General features: G+C 41.5%; 3 protein-coding genes across 5 annotated transcripts; all 3 read left to right on the forward strand.

Moving 5' to 3' along the window:
* Positions 1-2,759: 2,759 nt before the first annotated feature.
* LOC102203502 (homeobox protein Hox-D3) lies at positions 2,760-22,387 on the forward strand. 3 transcript variants are annotated; one of them, XM_005725791.1, is made up of 3 exons: positions 2,760-2,821; positions 20,046-20,420; positions 21,561-22,387. In XM_005725791.1, the coding sequence occupies exons 2-3, from the start codon at positions 20,138-20,140 to the stop codon at positions 22,154-22,156; spliced, it is 879 nt and encodes a 292-aa protein (XP_005725848.1). In that variant the 5' UTR covers positions 2,760-2,821; positions 20,046-20,137; the 3' UTR covers positions 22,157-22,387. The 3 variants fall into 3 exon arrangements, with proteins under 3 accessions (XP_005725848.1, XP_005725846.1, XP_005725847.1); XM_005725789.1 differs by lacking the exon at positions 2,760-2,821 and adding an exon at positions 15,329-15,782; XM_005725790.1 differs by lacking the exon at positions 2,760-2,821 and adding an exon at positions 18,068-19,060.
* Positions 4,959-7,227, forward strand: hoxb6b (homeobox B6b). Its single transcript, XM_005725793.2, has 2 exons — positions 4,959-5,510; positions 6,336-7,227. The coding sequence occupies exons 1-2, from the start codon at positions 5,060-5,062 to the stop codon at positions 6,590-6,592; spliced, it is 708 nt and encodes a 235-aa protein (XP_005725850.1). The 5' UTR covers positions 4,959-5,059; the 3' UTR covers positions 6,593-7,227.
* Positions 7,670-9,773, forward strand: hoxb5b (homeobox B5b). The gene is made up of 2 exons (XM_005725792.2): positions 7,670-8,504; positions 8,940-9,773. The coding sequence occupies exons 1-2, from the start codon at positions 7,868-7,870 to the stop codon at positions 9,185-9,187; spliced, it is 885 nt and encodes a 294-aa protein (XP_005725849.1). The 5' UTR covers positions 7,670-7,867; the 3' UTR covers positions 9,188-9,773.
* Positions 22,388-22,451: the final 64 nt, after the last annotated feature.

Raw genomic sequence — 22,451 nt, forward strand, 5'->3', positions numbered from 1 at the left:
CTTCTTTCTTCTGTTTTCAGTCAGCGACTCTCTGAGCAGCTTCTACACCGACGCCCGGTCCCGTCCCGGCATCCCGACCATAAACTGCATCTCCAAAGGAGGCCCTCGATGCACCAACGACGTGTCCCACGACCCCGGCGCCCTGCGCAGCCTGCTCGTCATCTCCACGTGCGTCCCGCTGCTCCGGAGGCCTGGCTTCCCTCACAGAGCGACCCAGCACGGTAAAGGGCAGTGAGGGCAGCGGGACCGCCGACCTCACGAAGCCCCTCCGAGTCCAGACCTGCAGCTCTCACCTCACACTGAAGCTGCTCCACAGAGAAATACAAAGAGCCTTGAAGAGAGAAAATTCAGAAATACACAATGCCTTTGATGAACATGGATGTTTGTATATAGCTTTTATACCTGCAAACCAGCTGCCTGCCACTGAATGAGCTCCAGCTCAGTATTTTTTTAAATACTGACTCTGTGTACTCAGATTTATCCATTAAATCTAACCTGATGCATAAATCTGAGATAGATGTTTAATATTTTTGCTCTGAGGATGAATTATTTCAAACAGAGTGCCAAAATAAAAGCATGCTGGGTTAACATGATATTGAAATCTTTTACTCTGGAAGAAAAAAATGTGATTCTAATAAACTCACTGATTTATATGAACATAAACTGGCTCAGCTAAACTGAAACTATTAAAGGTTCATTATTTAATATTAAATTTAGTTTGAAAAGCTTCACACTGGGGGGACATTAAGGATAAAAGCCAGCTGCTCTCATGTTTGTGCAGTCAAGTATTGAAAATAACTTTATTTGCGCTGATGATCAATAAAATGTCTTTTTTTTCAAGTGATTTAGTTTAATCGTCTTTATTGTCACTTTCTGCAAAAAATAAGATTAAAAAAAAAATCTACTTTTTAAAAGTAATAAATATTCTTTCTGTGATTACATTTTAACACATTTTTTTCTAAATAGTTTTAAATTTCTTTTTGATGGTGATTGCCTCCTTTCGTCTCGACGGCTTTCAGATAAGAGGCCATAAAGTTTTACAGCTTCTCTGGATCCGGTTTCTTTGTAGCTGGCTGAGAGCAAGGTACCAATAAACTAAAAAAAAGAAAAAGATCAAATGCGTTGAGAAATTATTCGATATTATTTTAAAATGTGAGGAAGTGTTTTCATTACTGATAAATATAAATATTTAGTATCGAGTCCACTTGCATTATAAAGCGCCTGAGCTGTTTTCTGCAAGCTCCTGTGAAACTCGGGGGTTTACAGACGAATTAATTTAATTATAATTATATTTATCTTTAAAAAAAAATTAAAATCTGGGGGGTAAATTTAGGAGCCAATAAAGGATTAAACTATGGCCTAAATAAGACGGTACCTGTGGAAGTGTTGGGGTTTTTTGTTTGTTTGTTTTTTTTATTTTAGACTTTAATGAAATGAAAACGTTAATTCATATGTTTTAACATTTTGTGTTTAAATCTTAGCTTAAATTTTAATGAAAAGGCGCTATTATATTGGACTTTGCGTCTCTTTGAGGGAGAAAAATGAAAGCGATGGGGAGAATGTTTTGTATTTCAGGAATTTATGGTTTTATTGCGTCTATAAATGTCGGAAATCCTCTCTGTCAGTGTAAAACACCAAAATACCGACTGAAAGAATACTTTAAAAAAAATAACAACAAATCAAATCGGAAATGACTCATTAGAAACAACAAGAAAAAAAAGATGAATACGTTTTTAAGGCCCAAACGAGGGAAAGTTTCATTCTGAGTTTGGGCTGTTTCAAGTTTTTCTGACCTTAAAATCCGCCTCAGGATGGCAGTTAAGCTCATTCCCATCTTTGGCCAATTTGATCTGGAGGAATTTCTCCACATTTGGAGAGATTATAATAGTCTTAATGCAAATAATCTTCACCCCTGGAGCCTTTTTATTTTAGAAAAATAAGAAGACTCAATCACCCGCGTCTGCGGTTTGGAGATTACATGATTATTTTTTCCTGAAAGTGACACATTTGACAAAATGCAGGAGGAAGGACTGGAGCCAGATTCACTTCCTGTTATTCGATTTGAATTTTTGGGTACGCGAATAAGACCACTGCCGTGGTTAGAGATCAATAAGAAGCTACAAACCTTTCTCCAACCAGATGGATCAGAACCGAGAGCGCATCCTTCCCCGCAGACCACCCTCACACCTCCACATCTTGACCCGTTTCTACCATATTGACGCAAAATTTAAACATTTCATTCTTTGGGAGAAAATAAAGATGGCGGTGAGGAAAGCGCGTCCAAAGCACAAAAACGGCCGCTGTTTATGAAAATTTACAACTTTGCCTTGGAAGTTTACGACTCGCCTGGCTCGGGGATTGGTTGCTGAGGGGTCATGTGGACAGCAGGAATGGGAACTTATTTCCCATGAGGTTATATTGCAGCTGCTGTTTTCCAACCGCTCGTTCACTTAACACTTACTAACACAAGCTTTTTCTGGGCTCTTTGCATGTGCAGTGAGCGTTTGGAGTGTTGGTAAGAACAGCCGCTCGCGGTTTCGTGCGTAATTCCCCCCCTCTCCCTAAAAAAAAAAAGCAAAAAGTAGGCGATGGAGGCTCTGCGCAATTCCTGCGCCGTGCGCGCCTCGTTAATGTGGCTGTACTTGTGTGGCTTTATGTTCGTGAAAATGAGGGATCACCACACTCCTGGAATAGTGGGATTACTTTCATGAAATCACTTAAGCAAAGTGGGGATTTTTTTTTCTTTGCGGGGCTGACAGGAAGCGAAGAGGAGCTGCTGCGGAGTGGCACCCACACTGGAAATGACGGATTATCAACAAAGGTAAGGGCACCATGTTTCTGATATTCCTGCTGGTGCTGCTGCTGCTGCTTCACTGTCACTGCAGGCCTGGTGTTTACAAAGCTGGAAACGGGGAGATCTGTCTTTAAGAAAGGGAAATTACCCTCTCCAAAGCATTTTATTATTCCGCTTGCGCTGTTTGTGCTATTCACAACCAGTTGCTGCCCTCTCTGTTTAACCCCTGAGGTGCTGCAATTCCTTCACACGCCAAATATTTTCCCTAAAATGGTGAAAAAAAAAACTATTTTGCCGAGTCTGAGGCCTGCTGGCGACTGGTGTTGTATAACCAGGTGGCTTCAGGCCAGGCAAGCTTGACTTTGATGATGATGATGATGATGATGGTGATGGTAAAGGGCCTGTGCTACAGCTGAGTCATGTTTTTCTTGGGGGTAAAAAACAAAAAGATCTCCGGCTACACGTTTTTCACTCTGCTGATTCATTTATTCGGATTATTATAATTCATTTTTGTGCTTTTATTCTGAAGAAATCGATTTATGCTGATATTGCGCACCGTGTCCTAGTTGTATCTTTTCGCCTTTCTGCTTTTTTCCCCCCTCACATTTTTGATGTAGCTTTAAACAAATATTCGCTCTGATGCATCCTCGTCCTGATTTTGCACAAAACGCGGAGTCAATAATCACCGCTCTTCTCTTTTATCGATTTATTTTCTATTTCCGGCGCCTCTGCAGGGTGTTCTGCGTCCTTTTTGATGCTGGGAGTTTATGGCTGAGGCCATAACGTGACGGGAAAACACGGGATTGCCTCTTTGTTAGTCAGTGTTTCTCCAAATGTCCAGCAGCTGTCCAGCACCGGGCTGCAGGGACTGCGGCCTGGCGGAGAGGCGCCAATCCAGCTAAAGATTAAGATTTGATTTCATCTCAATTCTGATCGAAATATTAAAATATAAAATGTTTTCAAAGCAGACATGACGCAAACAGAAAATCTGTGGGCCAAGGGCGCAAAATCAAAGACAAGAGGCGGATTATTCATTCCTGATTATTATTATTTTCCCTCCGTCTATGAAGCTCTTATACAATTTATATGTTTTATACTCACGTTAGAATACTTTTAAAACTGCTTTTTTTCTGGGTTTTATTCAGAGTTATTGGCTTTTTTTAAAAGGGAAACTAACTGAACAGAAGGAAATAGAATAATTTATTATAAATGCATTTTCCTTTCTTTTTGAACGAAATTCTGCAAACTTTACATTTCGAAAAGCGACTTAGCTTCAGAATGGAAGCTAAATTTGTATTTTATTAATTATAACAATCAATCAATACGAGTTAAATGATGGACAGAGAAGAAAAACACAGAAGACTAATAACAGTCGCCTTAATTTCCCTCCTCGTTTGCTCTTAAATACAAATTAGTTCATGGGTGAAAACAAAGAAACGAAAAGCAGGCTCCAGGCACCTGAGACGTCTTTCAACCCTTCATACTTACCAGTTTTTTTTTCTAAGTGTGAAATTGTTGTCCACTTCATCATGGTGTGTTAACGTGATGATGATGATGATGATGATTATGATGATCCTGAGTGCCGGCGCGTGTCCTCCCCGCTGCTCTCTGCACGTCTTCGTGGACTTCAGTCAGTCAGGGTTGAATCAGGATGAGGTCTCACCTTCGAAGAGTGAAATATATGCATCACTGACGCAGGTTTCTTGCGTCCATGTGGATCAGTTGGTGCTCGTTTTAAAGGGTTTACTGGCAGAAGAGTTTTATTCCAGACTTTGTTGGCTTTAGTGAATTATTAAAGGAGATGGAAGTGAAGGTTAGAGGCTGAGCAAGACTCAGGCTGTGCGTAAATGTTTTGCTTTTTTGCACCGTGTGTTTGTGTGTGACAGAGTGTGGGAGAGAGGGGGCTGGATTGCATGAAACAGGGGTTATATTTAGGCTTTAAAAAAAGTATAAATATATTTCTATGAGTCTTCGCGTCTGTGTGAGCGTGTGCGCGAGCGACAAGCTCGAGCGCTTCATTTCGATTCACCGGGGACTCCTGCGCGCAACAAGAGCCCCCCATGGGTGCAATAGTGCAAGCACAGACGGCGGTGATTGGCCAGAGGTTGATCAGATGGTACACTTCCCCTCTGTATTCAGTGGCACCTCACAACCCCCCCTTTCAGCAAAAACCAAATCTCCGATAAAGTAATGGCAAAACCACTTGGACTATAAAAGACAACAAATCATATTCCTCCGGAGTATATACACCCCGTTGTCCACCCAATGAGTTCCTATTTTGTTAACTCAACTTTTCCCGTGTCTCTGCCGGGAGGACAGGACTCTCTCCTGGGTCAGATACCGCTTTATTCCTCGGGATACACCGATCCGTTAAGACACTACTCCAACGCGGCCACATATGGAGCAGCCAACATGCAGGAGAAGGTTTACCCGGCGTCTTACTACCAGCAGACGGGCGCAGCGGCCGCGGCCATCTACGGCCGGGCCGGCGGCGGAGCGCCCTGCGACTACAATCCGGTCGGGACTTTCTACAAGGACGCGGAGGGCTCGTGCGCTTTCTCGAGCCGCGAGGACCAGCCGCTGTTTGTCACTCAGGAGCATCAGCAGCGCAAAGCGGAGTGCCCGGAGCAAGCTGTCAGCATGAGCAGCAGCATCGACGACAAGTCGTCCACGCTGATCTACCCGTGGATGCAGAGGATGAACGCCTGCTCCGCCGGTGAGTACTCACGGCCGTTAGAAGAGGCTACCTGCCAGGTGTGGAAAGCCTTTCAGATCATTGCGAGCAGCACAGCGCGCGGAGACAGAGCCGAGCGGGAAGTTTGTGTTTTTGGCGATTGCACACGGAGATTCGTGCGCCTTCGGGGCTTTTGGCTACTACTACATCATCAGCACAACACAGGCACGGGCTGCATACCCGCGCGCACACACACACATTCACTACATTGCGCGCACGCACACGCACGAACTCAGTGGGCCTACACCACCCGAGCTTCAACCCAAGAGCTCCCAGCTCGCGTCACATGGCCCCTTTTTGGATTTTTTAACGCGCCTTTTGGCTAAAAAACGTAATTTAACGTCCCAAACACGAACAAAAAAATATGAATTTCACTGCAAATTAAAGGAGAAAACAAGCCTGCCTCTGACTGCACGTGCACAATGCGTGCTTTAGATGACACAAGAGAGCCAGTGCATCATTTATTATACAGAGACTGCGCTGTACTAATGACACTTTTCTGAAAGGCTTACTGTAACAGGCGCCATGTGGGAAGTTTAAGAGATATAATGGGACTACTATCGTAATATCACATATATATGTGAACATTTTTTTTAAACAAGATAAATCTGCACCTACAGAAAGGAGAAAATATAAAATAAAAACATACATTTTGATTTTTTTCGGACTTTTGCGCAGAACGGTTTTATTTTGTTTATTTGTATTTACTTAATTATTTAATTTGGATGCATCACTGCACACAGTGAGTGCGTTTTCCTCCCACACTTAACATTTAATTATTAACACATGACTTCATTTTCATTGCAGGCCCGTTTGGCAGCAGCGGCCGCAGGGGCCGACAGACCTACACCCGCTACCAGACTCTGGAGCTGGAGAAGGAGTTCCACTTTAACCGCTACCTGACCAGGAGGCGCCGGATAGAGATCTCCCACGCCCTGTGCCTGACGGAGAGACAGATCAAAATCTGGTTTCAGAACCGCAGGATGAAGTGGAAAAAGGAGAACAAACTCCTCAACCCCTCAAAGACGCCCGAGGAGGAGGAACAGGCGGAGAAAAAGAGCTAAAAGGACACTTAAAATAAAATAAAATAAAATAAAAGGCATGTGTGTGTGTATGTGCACACTCCTGACATAAAAAACAATGTATTATTCCTTTGTAGATACAAAGTGCTGCCAAATCACATGTTAGAGACGTGTAGAGTTTATTCCAGTATCTGCACAGTGACTGTGTCCGCATTAGGTTAAAAATCAGAAACCAGGTCCTCCTCTGTTTGTCCTGTGTGTGCTCGTGCGTTTATTTAGGGGACTATGCAAAAAAAAACAAAATAAAAAAACCCCAAAAACAAATAAAATCAAATAATAATAAAAAAAATCCGCCAAAATGTAAATAATTTTTAGTGTTTGGTTCATGTTGTTACCTCATGATCGTGTAGGCCTACTGAGTTCCTTTCTTTGTTTTAATGTTGATTTTATTTTGACATTAAAAGAGGAGTTTTCGTCCTTTTAACTGTACATCCTGTGGCTGTGGTCGCTCTGTGATAGTCTGTAGGCTTGTTTTGTGCCATTAAAAAAGAAGAAAAGAAAGAAATTTGTACAGATGTTACATGTTATTTATTGTTGTCTTCGATGCACATCTGGATATTGTGTGCAATATTTTGTTTAGGAAATTGTACATAGAAATAAAGGCTTTTTGATGTATATTGGAAATTCTGGTTGTCTATTATTATTATTTGTACGAATATTATCAGCAGTAGCGGTGCCATTAGTAGTTTTAGTAGTAATGGTAGAGGCTCAGCGTCTGCTCAGCTTCTTAAGCCACAATAAAATCATATAATATGGCGTAAAAGTGAAAATTTCCCCCTTTTTTTGGATACTTTTGGGTAAAGTGCGCGAGTTTGGCTGAGAGCTCGCTGTTTTGTGCTACCTGAGCCTTTTGTGGCCTGCGTTATGAGTGTTACATAAATGATGGATGACTCCGGGGGCCCTGACAGCGAGTCCCGGCGGGGTGCTACCGCAGCTGTCCGGAAGATGGCGCTCTCTGCCTGCGCGGCTCTCGGGGCGCAGCGGGGAGGCACCATTGACTGGAGCCCTAACGACCATTATTTCGTCATCATTTGTAACCATGGAGCATGAATTACCTCTTGAAGTCATCAGTGAGGATTTACGACTGGTCAACAAAGGCACGTGATTCCCGAACGCTCTCCCATATTTGGCCGCATACCTGGCAAAGTACAGTAGGGCTTCATTGCTTATAATTCATGATTGCATCCATAAATCGTGCAAGCACACAGGATTATAGCGACAAAGATCTACAAATCGAGGCTTTAAAAATCCAAGCAAATGAGCTCTTACTTTGTAAACTCGTTCTCAGGGCGCTATCCAAATGGCTCCGACTATCAGTTACTAAATTATGGGACTAACGGCGCTGTGAGCGGCTCCTTCAGAGACCCTGGCACCATGCACTCCGGGTCTTTCGGCTACAACTACAATGGCATGGACCTAACCGTGAACCGCACCAACACCGGCGGCCACTTCGGGGCTGTGAGGGAGGATGCCCGGGGATTTGGGGCGGACGCCCGCTACAGACAGACGCCCAACTGCTCGCTGTCGTCTCCAGACCCGGTGCCGCCGCCGCCGCCGTCGTGCGCCACAGCCAGCCGGGAGCAGCTGGAACTAAAAAGCCCCTCTCCTCCCTCTGACCGGAGCGCGACCTCGGGCGGCAGCAGCCTCAACAAAAGCAACAGCGCTCATTTCACGGAGATAGAGGACGCCACGGTCGCATCCGAGAGCGAGGAGGGCGCGCATAGCAGCGGCGGCGGAGGCGGCGGAGGCTCCTCCGGCACGGCACCGCGGGCGCAGCAGCAGCAGCAGCAGCAGCAGCACCAGGAGCCCAACGCCACCTCCTCCACTCCCACAGCAAACGACTGCCAAACGCCACAAATATTCCCGTGGATGCGGAAGCTGCACATAAGCCATGGTAGATTTCCACCTCTCTTAATATTTAGTTTTGAAGGCTGTCACGCTGACGGTGTGCCATAAATCTGTCAGGTGTTGCATGAGTGCGCAGGCTGGCGTGGAAGGAAGAATTTAGAGGCAGAATCAGTAAGAGAAAAAAAAATCTTTGTGGGGTTGTTTGCTTTAAATGCCGCTGGAGCCCGGAGGAGGTGTGGGGTGTAGTGAGCTGTGCTGGCCCAGAGCTGCAGAGGGAAGGCTGATTGTTGTGTTGTGTTATGTGTCGTGTTGGTTGCATGCTTCCACCCATTTCATGCTGTGTGACCCCCCCTCTCCGTCCATTAAATCACAGTGAAAAGCCCCCCCACATTAAAAAAAAGGGAGAAAAGACAGAAAAGAAAGTGTAGTTGTTGGTGTGCAGTGCGGTTGCTAATTTTCTGGATTTTCTGTAAAATTGTAGATATGACTGGACCTGATGGGAAAAGGGCCCGAACTGCGTACACCCGCTACCAGACGCTAGAGCTGGAGAAAGAGTTTCACTTCAATAGGTACCTAACCAGACGGCGGAGGATAGAGATAGCCCACGCCCTGTGTCTTTCCGAAAGACAGATCAAAATCTGGTTTCAGAACCGCAGGATGAAGTGGAAGAAGGACAATAAACTGAAAAGCATGAGCCTCGTAACGGGAGGGAGCGCCTTCCACAACTGAATAACTTTTTGGTGGAGTTAAGAAAAAACACAGAAAGAAAGAAAAAAAAGAAAAACATAATAAGTTAAAAAAAAAGAGAACCCATGAGTACTGTAAAGCTATTTAAAGCGCAGCACCTTCCAGCATGCCATTGTGATAGAAAAAGAAGTATTCTGTGGTCTTAAAATGCCATTTTTAGTTCACTGTTGTTGTAGCTTAGATGTGGAAAATAAGATGTAAATATCGCAGGGCTGGGGAGTTATCTGTCCATCTCTCCTCTCTCTTTCTGTCTCTTTCTGTCTTTCTCTTGAAGGTGTTTCAACTTGAGCTCTTTATTGTAACTTCTCCGCGGTCTAACAGGAGTAAATTCATTGTACAGTAAAAACAAAACAAAACACACGTTTTAAAAAAGGAAAAGAAAAGAAGAAGTTTCCAAACCACATGCTGCTCTTCATTGAATGTAATGTATTCCGGGGGCCATTCAAAGCGCTTTAGTGTAACTTTTACTGCTATTTTTGATGGTTAACTTGTGGCCAAGATCCATAAACTTTCAAGCCAATGTGTAGCTCTAGGATATTTTGTGCATCTGTTATTATTATTATTATTATTATTATTATTATTATTATAATTATTATTATTATTACCATTGTTTAGGACTAATTATGAGCAATGCAAATGTATTCAACCTGTCAATGTGATAAATTTTTAGTGCAAAGGGTTATTCTGTGGATAGGCAGTGATGTAAGCTTTTTTCTCCAATAAGCTTTTTGTATTTGTAAGTGAACTCATAGCGCTTGAAAATAAAGTTTCTCTCAATTGCTTTGAACGTGTCTCGACTGTCTCATCGATTAGAATAAAAACAGATTAGGTTTTTCTTTTTAAAAAAAGGCAGGCCATATTTAAGTGGAGATGCGCAACTTTTTCTGTGTGCGTGCGTGTGTATGTGAGTGTGTGTGTGTGGCTGCTTTTCACCCGCATTTAACTTATTAATGATTAACCTGAAGGATTTGTTAAAATGTCCCACACACAAACAAGATTTCGGGTCAATTTTTGACGCATTGTTTTTGGCGCAGACACAGTGAAAAAGAAGACTTTTTAAACACTTACCTCTCTGCAGCGAGATGTTTGCCATGTGGGAAAATATGTTGCTGATAAAATCCACCTTTAAAAAAAAAGAGGGGGTAAAGCTTTGGCTTTACAGGTATATAGGCAAGGCTGAAGTTGGTAAAAATCCCCCTTACCAAAGATTGTATAGGCCTATATTACTTACAGACTGTGAAAAGTCACGTGAGGTCCATAAAGTTGGTTTTATGGTTTTGGGGAGTAGACAATGTACTATATAATTCACAACCTTGAATGAAAGTGACGGCTTAACTGCGTGGATGGGACTGCAAAGGCTGGACTGGGGAAGGAAGTGGTGTCCACTCATGTTTAGTTAGTTTAAGCTGCTGCGCGAAAACTTCCAATAACTGTTACGCATTAAAAGAGTGTGGCTGCTAAAATGTTATTTTAAAAACAGTCTAAATATTAAGATTTAATTGCGCAAATTTTAGTTCTGGGTTTGAGCCACAGAGCCACATTTTAAAACTGATTATTTGTCACTTTTATCATGAAAATCCTAAACGTTTCGCTTTTTGAACATCCTCATTTAGAGGCCCCTGTTTCTGCTCAGCGTGGACACATACTGGCCGATTTTCATACTTAAAAGAAAGTAATCCAAAGTTTCTTTTTCAAACACAAGCTGATTTTTTAGGAGGGAAAATAAAATCTCTTGAAGGCTAATGAGAAGCTTTATAGAGCTGCCATGCAAAAACGAACTTGAGCGAGGTCCTGGAGTGATTTATCCGAATCTGTCAAGTCACCGAGCGGCCAAAGGTGAAGTCTCGGACAACTCCGAGCTGGACACAGGCTTCACTGACTTTACATAAAGAAAAGCCAGGCTATGTGGGTCCTGGAGTGCATTGTCTAGCGGCCACTAATAAAACATAATGATATTATGTGCAGGAAAGCAAAAGACTGCAAGAGACTTCTGCAATATTTCCAAAAGTATTTCCAAACTCATTTCAGGTTTAAGAAAAAAAAAAAGAGTAAAAAAGTAGTGGTGGGCTATATGGGTCCCAGACATTTTCCACATATTCATAACTATTAAGTGGCAATTTAGCCAGCGTAATGAGTATTGCATATTGATAGGGGTAATCTGTACCCGGATCTCATGCATAATTCATGGCGGCGGGGATCATCGCTGGGTCAGGAGACGGTAGAGACTGCAGCCCGCAGATGCGTCAGGAGGAAGACTTTGCACTGTCACCACCGAGGCTCAGGAGCGCAATAACGCGGTGCTTTTGCACAGGAGAGAAGAGGCTTCAATGCTTATATTTCTCATATTTTTCACAGTTTATAATCAGGGTTTCAATCACTCCAAAGCAGCTGCGTAAAATTAGCAGAATTCAGCTCCACTTTGCGCTTTCGTTTGCGAGAAAACTGAGTTTAAAAAATGTGGCGATGCACGCTGAGTTATATATCTCCTGTATACATTTACAGAATTTAGAATTTAGCACAAATATTGAAGTCTTAGTTTCAAAATCAGCGAATAGAAATATATATATACATATAATGTTGTATACCTAATAATAGAGAGCGTAAACATAAGGAATTTGTATTTATTTGCACATAAATGTTAAAATCAGCCAGTCACTGTGAACGACTTTAATCAAAATCATAAAATGCATGAAACCACCTTGAACATTTTTGTTTGTATGGGTGCTCAACATCTGGAAGGCTGTGTGTGAGACTTCACAGCTGCTGCCGTTTGTTTGTTTGTGTCCGTGAGGTCTCTGTAATGAGGCGGCTGTGCCAGCAGAGGGCGCCTCAGACCGAGCAGGCTGATGATGGATGAGGTTTCTTTCTGGGGTTTTTGCCTCCAGCTCGAGCTCTTATCATCGGGGGCGTGTAAGTTACAGAGAAGAACAGAGAAAAAGACGAGCTTTGTTTATCTGTTATTTCTTTTGGTTTGATCAGGTCGAGTGGAGGGAAACACATTTAATCCTGCGCGCTCTGGGAGTGAAGCTGCTTTTTGATTTTTAAAAAATAACAATAATAATAAAAGGTTGGGTTCATTTTTCTTTACGTTATCTGGAGAGGCAATAATCAGACTGACTTCATGCACTTGGTACCAGAGTATTTCTACTTTGTGTTATGCTCTAATCTGTATTCCATGTTATTCCAAAGGTGCTGAGGCCTTTTTTACTGCACCATTTTTATCTGTATTTAAGATCCCAAACATTTTATAAAGTTTTATAAGGTGTTTTAAAAATTACTTTCTTAATGTGAAACTTCTCCTTTGTTTTTAGTTTAAATAACTTTTTAAAGCTCAAATCTGTTAAATTATTTTACATTTTACAGCGAAATAAGAGAAAAAAGCTTCTTTTTCTTTCTTTTTCTGCCGTTAATAACCCCATGGCCTCTCATGCTTATCTTATGACCTCTCTGAGGTCACACAATAACCTTCAATTAGGAAACACTGCCCTAAGCCAGCTGTGTGTCATGTAGTTACACATTTTAAGATGCTTTAATGCCAGCTGATGACCTTGCAGGATTTCTAGTGGTGAGTTCAAACTTCTAATGGAGGACTTTTTGTAATCTTTTGGTATTTACTCTGATTTGAGTGTCTGAGTTTCTCAAAGAGGAATCTGTAGCCTCTGACGGTGAAGTGCATTCAGTCATATCACTGTTATAAATGCTCACAATGTTTAAGTCTTACTTCTTATTAGAGAAAGACAGCCATGAGGTCACTGCAGCTGTAAAACATTTGCCCAAACTCAAACCTCTGTGGGCATATTTTACAAAAATGTTTAGAGTTGGTGGCTTTCTAGCTAATAGTTAATAAATCATTAAGTTACTCTTATAGATTTATTATAAACCATAAATAATAACGTTTGGGTGTTAGGGCTGTAGAAGCTTCTTCGGGCTGGTTATAAGAACTGAGTGGATATTTTTTAGAAACTCCCTGCAGATGGTACGGACACAACATCCATTTAGTAACAACTTGTTAGCGTGTATAACTGTAGACCTACCATCAGAACCCATCTAATAATAACTCATTAACATTTATATCTCCAGACCTGATTCATCAAATCCTTTATTATTTGCACATTTCCATCTATAGTTTTTGGCAGTTAAACACATTTATTAATGAGTAAAGAAACCCTTATAACTCCAGGTGCTGTAGTCAATACTCCTTATTAACTTATATAATCACAAATACATTTAAAAATTACTTTTTTTTTGTGATTTACCTCCTTTTTTAATGACTTATTACTTAGTATTGTTACTTTGAAACATCAATAAGTGCAGATTTGGTCACTTGGTGATCTGAGCGGGTTATCAAAACACCATAACAATGACTTATTCACATCCATGACTGCATGTGTTTGCTTTCAATGAATCTTAATAACCTTTTTATGTTTATAACTGGATACCTGATGTAATAAACCCCTAAGTGTTTGCATATTTCCATTTATAATCACATTCTTTGTGGTTTAACACCTTTATTAATGACACACAAACACTTATAACTGCAGGTATTGTGGTTAATGCTCCTTACTAATGACATTGTTGTTACTTTACTCCTTTAAAAAACGTATTAAGGTGTATACCTGCAGATTTTTTTAACTAAAAGTATTTTAATAATGTAGTAACATAAAGTGTTGTTATGTCCAACCTTCTTCTAACTATAGCGTTCATCATTTAAAAGCTCAAACTTCTGTCTAATTTATATATATCCTCAGAACGGGTTATTATGAGCCCATATTAATGACGTATTAACTTTTATATCTGTTTTTAATGACTCGGTTGAGTGTGTAACGTGTTGTATCATACCACTTGTCTCAATATTCTTATTATTGCAATTTTTATTATTTAAAAAAAATTGAAAACATCTTATTCATGTCTTAATAACAGCTGCTGGTATTTGCATCCAGCAAATTCTAATAACCTTTTTTAAAACTGGAAAGCTGAGACATTAAACCCCTTATTAATTTCTCATTTGCATTTATAATTCAATTCTTGGAAATTAACCTACCCCATCAACGAGATATAAACAGTTACAACTTCAGATTTTCATACAGTAATAACCTATTGGCATTAATAGCAATAAACTTTATTTTCAAACTTTATATTAAAACTAATCTCATCTATAAATGAACTTATAAGTTCTGAACTAAAGACTTATTTCTGTGCATAAATTCCAGCAACATGCGTTGACCTTTATAAATCTACAAACATGTTGATGTTGTTGTTGTTGTTGTTGTTTTTAAAAATAAATAAATAATAATAATGATATATCTGGCTGTCAGCTGAATGACTTGTTGATAATTAAATCTTTATCAGTAAGTCAGTAACATTAATAATTGCAGACTGCATGTATTACATTTCCTGTAACTGAAGACTTTGTGGTTTAAACACTTCCAGTATTACATATAACTAAATATTTTATAAATGAAGCCTTTTATCAATAGCTTGTTAACCAAATTTTCATCTTTATCTAATTAACCTGCAATTAATTGTACAGTAGTTTTTTTTTATTGCAACCTTTTATTAATAAGTTACTAATATTAAAAACTGCAGACTGCATGTATTAATCCTCTTTATTTGTGACTTATTAACATTTAACATGCTGCTCCATGTCTGAAACATTTGATAAATTACTTGTTAATGACTTATTAAAATCTATGAAGTATTTAATGTGGCTTTAATAGCCTGTTACATACATGACATACATAGATTTCCAGCATGCGATAGGGATAAACATCATAGACCCAGGGTTTTTTTCACAATCTGGCTTTTTTTTTTCTTATTGATGACTTAAACAGGTCAATAATATTTATTAATCACTAATGAAGCCTTTAGTATAACTTATGAAGGGTTTTTTTTAAATTATAAATTGCTGAATGTCCAGAAATATCCAGTGTCACGGTTCACAAAGTGAAAAGATCATGTTTAGATCTGATTTTTAAATTAGCTGACTTCATTCTTCCAGGCTTTTGTCCAAACGCCCGCAGAGACGGAGGATCTGTCACCTATATCCACCCTGTAGATCCGAATTTGTGTAAATACAGCAGCAGCCACAAATTCGCATCTTGGGGAGTATGTAGATGATGACACATCACCTAGAAGGGAAGAAAAACATTCGTCCAGAAGACAAGAAAATTCCTTTGTTTGTGTATCAGTGCAACATGAGCGCTACATTTGATATTTCGTGCTGGTGTGTGTGATTTTTTTTTCTTTAGAGCTGCAGGCCTTCTGCACAGTTTGGCTGGCTGTTTTCTCTCCTCTTTCCTCCCTTTTAGCGCCTCATTGTTGGGGAGGGTGGAGGGTAAAGAATATGACATCTGGGAAAGTTGCCGGACGAGCCTTGAATGTGGGCATTGTTCCGCACATCATTTGTCACGTCTCCTTTTCACTGCCACTGTCCGTATAGTCAAGGAGGAGTTGTAGTTTGCAGCCAGGGGGAAATGTGAGGAGGAGGAGGACCTCAAACAAACATTTCCAACGGACCTGACTGGATGGAGAAGCCGGCCTGGTGAGGAAAAGCATGAGGCACCGGAGAAGGAAAAAAGTAAGTTCACCAAAGTTGGATTTTACGCACTCGCAGTGTGAGTTTGATTAAAGTTTTCGGGAGTAACGCGGTTATATTTAGCATTTCTAAGCAGCAAAGGCAACAAATGAATCAAAGGCGAAGACAGGAGGAGCTTTATTAATGCACATTATTTTTAAAAATCCTCCCGTAAAGACACATTATATATTGCGTAACATCTGTTCAGCCTGCGCTGTGCAGCTGTTGACAATTACCCAAACAAACACTTATACATATATATCTGCTGTTTGTTTACTGCTTATAGATGCCAAACAACATTTTTAAATCACGGTTATTTATGAGTATTTGTTTGGTTATCGACTCGCTCGTGTTGCCTGCGTGGGGAATCAAGCCTCTGCCACCGCCGATTCAAGAGAATTAATTCGGGGCAATAAATCCCCTCCTCTGCGCACACGTGGTTCCTGCAGCTAATTGACAGGAGCGGTTGCAGTGCGCTGCATTTGTCAGCAGGCCTGCAGACTGAGCGGAGGGCGGCTGGAGGTGGAGGTGGTGGGGGTATGTGGAGGGTGTGTGTTTGTGTGTGTCCATCAAACACCAGACAGAAGAAGAAGAAGAGAGAGAAGACGATGAGGAAGATCGCGAGTGATGGGCGTAAAGTGCAGCTCGGGGATGTTGTCATACATGAGTGATAACGACATTCCACGAGGATCAAACCTATTTGTATTTATATTTATTGTGCATGCGTTATTCAGTGGAAACTGACTTATCAGGTCAGTCCATCTGCACCTCCACCCCCAACACACACACACACACACACACACACACACACACACACACACACACACACACACACACACACACACACACACACACACACAGCCTCCACGTCTCATATATCAGAGGGCAGTTTTTGTCTAAACAGCGCACTTATTGCTGATTTTTCTTTGTGTGTTTATGGCGCTTTTTATAGGCTCTCAGGAGGATTTATGTTTATATGTGCACCTGTGTGCACCTGCAGTGCTTTACTCAAGTATTTCTGTCTACTTTCACTACATTTCAAAAGCAAATATTTGATATTGTTTCTCTGATAACTTTGCAGAATAACAATAATTGTGTTAATGCATCCTATTAACAGAATAAAAAACTTTTTTTATTGTGCTATAACCATATGTGTAACATTAAACTAATGCTTGCACGTTAATGCACCGTCAGTTATAATCCGGTATTTTTTTCTTCCTATGCCATCAGAATGATTTTTGTCTTTGAAATTCTGTTTGATAATGAGACGATAGTTCTAACAGACATAATCTTTTCTTTCTCAAAGGAACACATTAGGGTTAGACCTTACTTTGGGCACCTTTGAGGGTAATACTTTAGCACAAAGGGGTTAAGCAGGGTAGCTGCATGCTAGTTGTTAAGCAGTTATGGCTGAGGACTAAATCTCAGAAATTCAGTGCCACACAAATTGCAGCTTCGACTGATGGGAATGTCTTAGCACAAAGGCAGCTTGTAGTTGAACCTTCCAGGGCTATAAGCTACATCTGGTCGGATTCATCAGCATACATGGAGAGCTGTACAGCTGTTCAAGCAGACGGTACTCGGCAGACTTTCAGCGCTGACCAAAGCCACAAAAAACAAAAACAAAAGAAAAAACCTACATGTGGGGCACAGAGAATGTTTTGCAAGACTGAAATTTTGATAACTAACTTATTATCAAAATTTCAGCCGGGATAGGCTCAAGACCCTGAATTGAAGAAGCAGGCGAAAATTCAACTTAAACAAAATAAACCAAAACTAATCAGGTTAAAGATATGGAGCTGATAGTGTGAAGGGCAAGTGTGATATTTCATTCAAATGCATTTAATCATCTGTGACTCTCAGCATGCATGGATCAACACATTTCCTGGTAACTAGAGCCAATCAAAATGTGGAAAATGGTGGTGGTGGTGGTGAGGGGGGTGGGGGTGGGTCATCTCTTCTGCAGGTCTGCATGTTTTTTAACGTTTTGGAGCAAACACAACACGTCACGCTTTTTTCTCCGTCTGCTAAATTCCACTTTTAACGTTTATTTTAATTCAGTCTTTGTTTAATCAGTAAAATGCGACTCGTGGAGCATAAATCTGGTTTCTCAGAGCGCTCTGGCCAAATATAGGAAGCAGTTTAATCAACGGTGATTGCACAAAATAACTGCACCAGTGTGCGTGAGGTAAATCAGACCTTTTGGACAGAAGGCCCACGGCTGCCATGAGACATTTTTGTGGCACGCATCAAAGATCAAAGACGTCCATTTGCATTAATTAACGCCACTGAGTTAAATATTACCCTCAAGAGCCAATCAAAGAGACCGAGCAAAACGTGAAGACGAGAGATCAAAGCACCGCCAATCGATCCGCTGCAGCGGTCACCAAAAACCAAAGCCAGCACAAGCCAGGCCTCGTTACAAGATTTTCTTTTCTTTTTTTTAATGGATGCTGCTGTGCTGACCGCGGTCTGTCTCCACTTTGGTGCTTTGAAATGAACCTCTCTGATCTCTCTTTTAAATTAAGGAAGAAAGGATCCATTACGCAAAGAATGCATTTGGTATAAAGACTAAACACTGATAGCTTTCTTTGGCTGAGTAATTTACGGCATCTCTGGCATCGGTCCTGAACTGGATGTCTGAATTTATTGTTACAGCAGCTGGACGACTTCCCAGGATTGTTTAAACAAGACGTGGCTGCCTGTGTGTTCATAGAAGTGTGATTTCTCTGCGCCCCGAAAGCTTCGCGGTGGAATTAAAAACTGGTAGCCTTTGGGTGTTTTTAATGCATGACAGTAGTGGTGGTGGTGGAGGTGGGAAGCATCTCCCTAACAGGCCATTTTCTTTATCTAAATCTACTTCAAATCGACTTCAGTGCCAAAAATATTTCAGCTCCCCCTGCCCTCTGCTGAGCCAACTTAATGTTTCTGGGTTTTCATTCTGCTCTAATTGCCGCAGAAACGTAGAGGAAGTCAATTTGCCATATAGAAAGACGTAAAAATCCCCTTTCTTATCTTTATCGCAGGCCTATTACCATACATGAAACTGAGCCTGCACGATCAGCAGAAAGGCTTCCTTTTTACGCGCACACACAGACACACACACATCCACACACACACACACGCCGATCCTGTGTGCAGAAATGCAACGCAGGGCGGTCTGCAGCTGCAGAAACACTGTCCACTCCTTCACCACTCAAAGCCACGTCGCGTGCACCTTAACGCACGAGAGCCGCGTGCTTCTGCTGGGATTATTCACTAATCCGGGAGGTTTTCCAAAGGTGAGAGGAGCCGGTGTGTTTTGTTTGCGTGCAGGATTGTTTCAGCAGCGGAATGAATGTAGGTTGTGAAGGTAAGGCAGCCGAGCTGTTGTGCCGCGGACTGGGTTATGTGTCTTTATGATTTACGAGCCCGACTCCAGCCGCGGTTCAACCAGAGTTCATAAAGCTGCATGCCTCCAGTCTTATTCTCCCTCTCTCCCTTGCTCACTCCCTCTCCTCGTCCTTAAAACTGCGCCTTTAATAATTTCATTCTCTTTAATTTTGGAAGAAAAGTGAATTAAATTTAATTGCCCGAGAAGATGCGCACAAAACAGCCGCGGCGCACAAAGCACTTTTCTTTTATTTTGCGTTTAATTGATGGATTTTTCTTAGCAAACTGTGATGTAACGTTTAATTTTTCCCCCTTAAAAAATGCCCAACGCAGGGCTATCCATTAACTGAACAAAGGCTGCTATTTATTAGCAGTCATACAGGCCTAATTTAATTTCCCGCAGCACCACTGAAAGCATGAATAAAAACACTGTTATTTGCTATATTTGTATTTAATGTATGGTTTTATATTTTAGCTATTTATATCTGTCAATTAGTATTATTTTTTTCTCTTGCCCTGAATCTGAATCAAACAAAAGACTGCCTCCAATAAAGCTGCCCCTTTAATACTCTGCAATCCTTATATATTGCTTATGCTACTTACATAATTAAATGACAATAAAAGGAATTTGTAGGCCACTGAGGTCCATATTAATTGCAAAGGGTGAACAAGAGGATAATAATTGAATTTCTGCAGAGATTTTACAGGATTATCCTCCTCTTGGTGTGTTTTTTTTCTTTCTTTCTCCAGCACACTCTTCATTCTGCGTCGCCTCTCTGGCTTGGAGAGGCTTGCTATTCATGTCAGCATACTATTGAGTTGATAAGATGGATCATTTAGTCTCCTCCCTGATTCTGTCTCCGTCTTTTTTCTTTTTTTGCTGGATCGTCTCAGGCCAAGAAGCCCTCTGTGGAAACCTGCCATGTGACATTTGGCTGCCAGCGCTTCGCCACAAGGTCAAAAAGGGAGGGGAGGAGAGGAGGGGGATGAGGAGACCCTGTGCACGTTTAATGGAAATGCAGAAAACCAGCAGCGCTTCACACAGCATCCACCATCATCACCATCACCACCGTGACCTCTTCAGCGAGTCTCCGGATGGTGTGAGCGGCTTTGAGTGTGCTCCTCAGCAGCAAGTGGAGGCGTCTGAGCATGGCACGTTTCCCCGGAGGTCAAAGCAGCAAAACCCAAAGTTTGCAATGAGCAGAAAGATTTTCCCCTGGATGAAAGAGTCCAGACACTCAAATCAGAAACCCGGGAGGAGAGTCGCAGGTCTGTATGACATAAACCAGCAGCAGCAGAGGATTTTAAATGAAGCCGTTTCCAATCATTTTCCCTTCAACGTAGCTCCTAATGTAGCGTATATTCCCTGCAGTTCAGCATTAAAGCTGCAATCAGGCATGCGAGGGGAAGGCCCTGGCTCAGGATTTAGGATGACATTTGTTTTAAGAATAAAACAGACCAAGCAATATAATTTAATTTCACATGTCATGTTTATTACATAGAAAAAATATTCAGATTTAATCGATTTTGGGGGGGACAGACGAAGCCGAGAGTAACAGGACACAGACAGAATGACTCATCAGCGCAGAAATGCTGCTTATTAAAACAGGAAACACACAGATATAGATGGCCCTCCTTCATTTAAACTCACGTTTTTATTCTTTGCAATTATCTTCCACTTTAAATACAGTTTCTCTGAACCTAAATCAGAGACTTTCATGATTTATGACAGAAAAAATATTTAAATAAAAGGCATAAGACAGTCAAATGTCCAGTATCAACTGACTTACCGAATTTCCCAGAGGAACCCACCCGAGGGATTAATAAAGTTTTATCTTATCTTATCTTATCTTACTTATTTGACATCAGACACACATAAACCAAACGAGAACGAGCCTGGACAGCACTTCTTCTTGTATATAAAAATGTATTTTTATATTTGGGTTTCATTTAGTAAATCATTAAACGCATAGAAATTGCCCCTCCCCCGCCACACACACAAATAGTTAAAATCAACATCCTTGAAATGCGTAGACTTGTAACACAAACTCATCACCTGCATTTTAGCCTTGGAGCTTGCTGACTTTGCCCTTTAGCACATGCGTACTAACTTGCTCACAGAGCACCAGAGGCACCGCGAAGCTGTGGTAACGTTATGTGTCCTCTGCGCTGCTCCTTTATTCTGTTCTGCTGTTGATTTTATTTACTGATTAAACTTTAATTTGCTGTTTTTACTTTTGATCTTTTACTTTTTGCTTTTTTTTATAATGGGGGGGGGGGGGTCATAGCAGGAAGAGGGTCAGCTAATGAGACATAAGACTAAAACTAAAAGATGTGCAAACTTAAAGAGTTATTGAAGGGGAAGCTTCTAATTTGATCACGTTCCCGTGCACATTATTGTCTCTACAGACTGCCCCGTGAACGAGAAGAGTCCAAGCAGCGCGACCCCGGCCTCCAAGCGAACGCGCACCGCGTACACGAGCGCGCAACTGGTGGAGCTGGAGAAGGAGTTCCACTTCAGCCGCTACCTCTGCAGGCCGAGGCGCGTGGAGATGGCCGGCCTGCTCAACCTTCACGAGAGGCAGATCAAGATCTGGTTCCAGAACCGGAGGATGAAGCAGAAAAAGGACCAGCGAGGTCAGGGCCTCCCTCCAGCCATCACCACCTCCTCTTGCTCGCCCTCGTCCTCCCCCTCCGCCCCGGGAAGCCCAACTCTGTCGAGCCTGGGTTATGTCCATCTGGGAGGGGATTACCAACCGGCCTCCCCTCCGCTCAGGCCCCAGCTGCAGCAGGAGCAGCTGCCTGCGTACCCGGCAAACTACTCTAAATATCCAGTTTCAGGCTTCACGCATGGCCCGCAGTTTGATGTGCAGTACAGCACCCACACAAGCTCACACACACCAAACCCCAACCTGCGAGGAAACGACCTGAGCGGCTCGTATTTCTCACAGAGCTGCAGTCCTCAGGAAAGAATCATGCAAGCTCCCAAACTGACCCACCTGTAGCGCACGGTGGATTTATAAAGAAGCGCAATACTGACATATTTCCATGCATGCGTTATTTATTTATTTATTTGACTAATTAATCAGAATATTAGTCTCAAATGTTGTTGTTTTTTATCTGTATTTATAAATCATTTGCTGTGTGTTTTAAGGGCAAAGTTTCGGTTATTTTCTTTTCGACTTTAACTTTCGTTTAATAATTAAGACCTTAAATTAAAAAGGTTCACTGCTGTAATTTACCCAACATAATAATAATAATAATAATAATAATAATAATAATAATAATAATAATTTATTC

Source organism: Pundamilia nyererei, unplaced genomic scaffold, assembly GCF_000239375.1.
Source record: "Pundamilia nyererei isolate P.nyererei 1_Seehausen unplaced genomic scaffold, PunNye1.0 scaffold00017, whole genome shotgun sequence".
In the NCBI taxonomy this organism is placed as follows: Eukaryota; Metazoa; Chordata; class Actinopteri; order Cichliformes; family Cichlidae; genus Pundamilia; species Pundamilia nyererei.

Bases quoted from the DNA above. Each gene is read 5' to 3' on its own strand.
- hoxb6b (XM_005725793.2), top strand. From the start codon at position 5,060: ATGAGTTCCTATTTTGTTAACTCAACTTTTCCCGTGTCTCTGCCGGGA. The intron at 5,511-6,335 runs GTGAGTACTCAC...TTTTCATTGCAG, and splicing joins GATGAACGCCTGCTCCGCCG to GCCCGTTTGGCAGCAGCGGC.
- hoxb5b (XM_005725792.2), top strand. From the start codon at position 7,868: ATGAGCTCTTACTTTGTAAACTCGTTCTCAGGGCGCTATCCAAATGGC. The intron at 8,505-8,939 runs GTAGATTTCCAC...GTAAAATTGTAG, and splicing joins GAAGCTGCACATAAGCCATG to ATATGACTGGACCTGATGGG.
- LOC102203502 (XM_005725791.1), top strand. From the start codon at position 20,138: ATGAGGAGACCCTGTGCACGTTTAATGGAAATGCAGAAAACCAGCAGC. The intron at 20,421-21,560 runs GTCTGTATGACA...TTGTCTCTACAG, and splicing joins ACCCGGGAGGAGAGTCGCAG to ACTGCCCCGTGAACGAGAAG.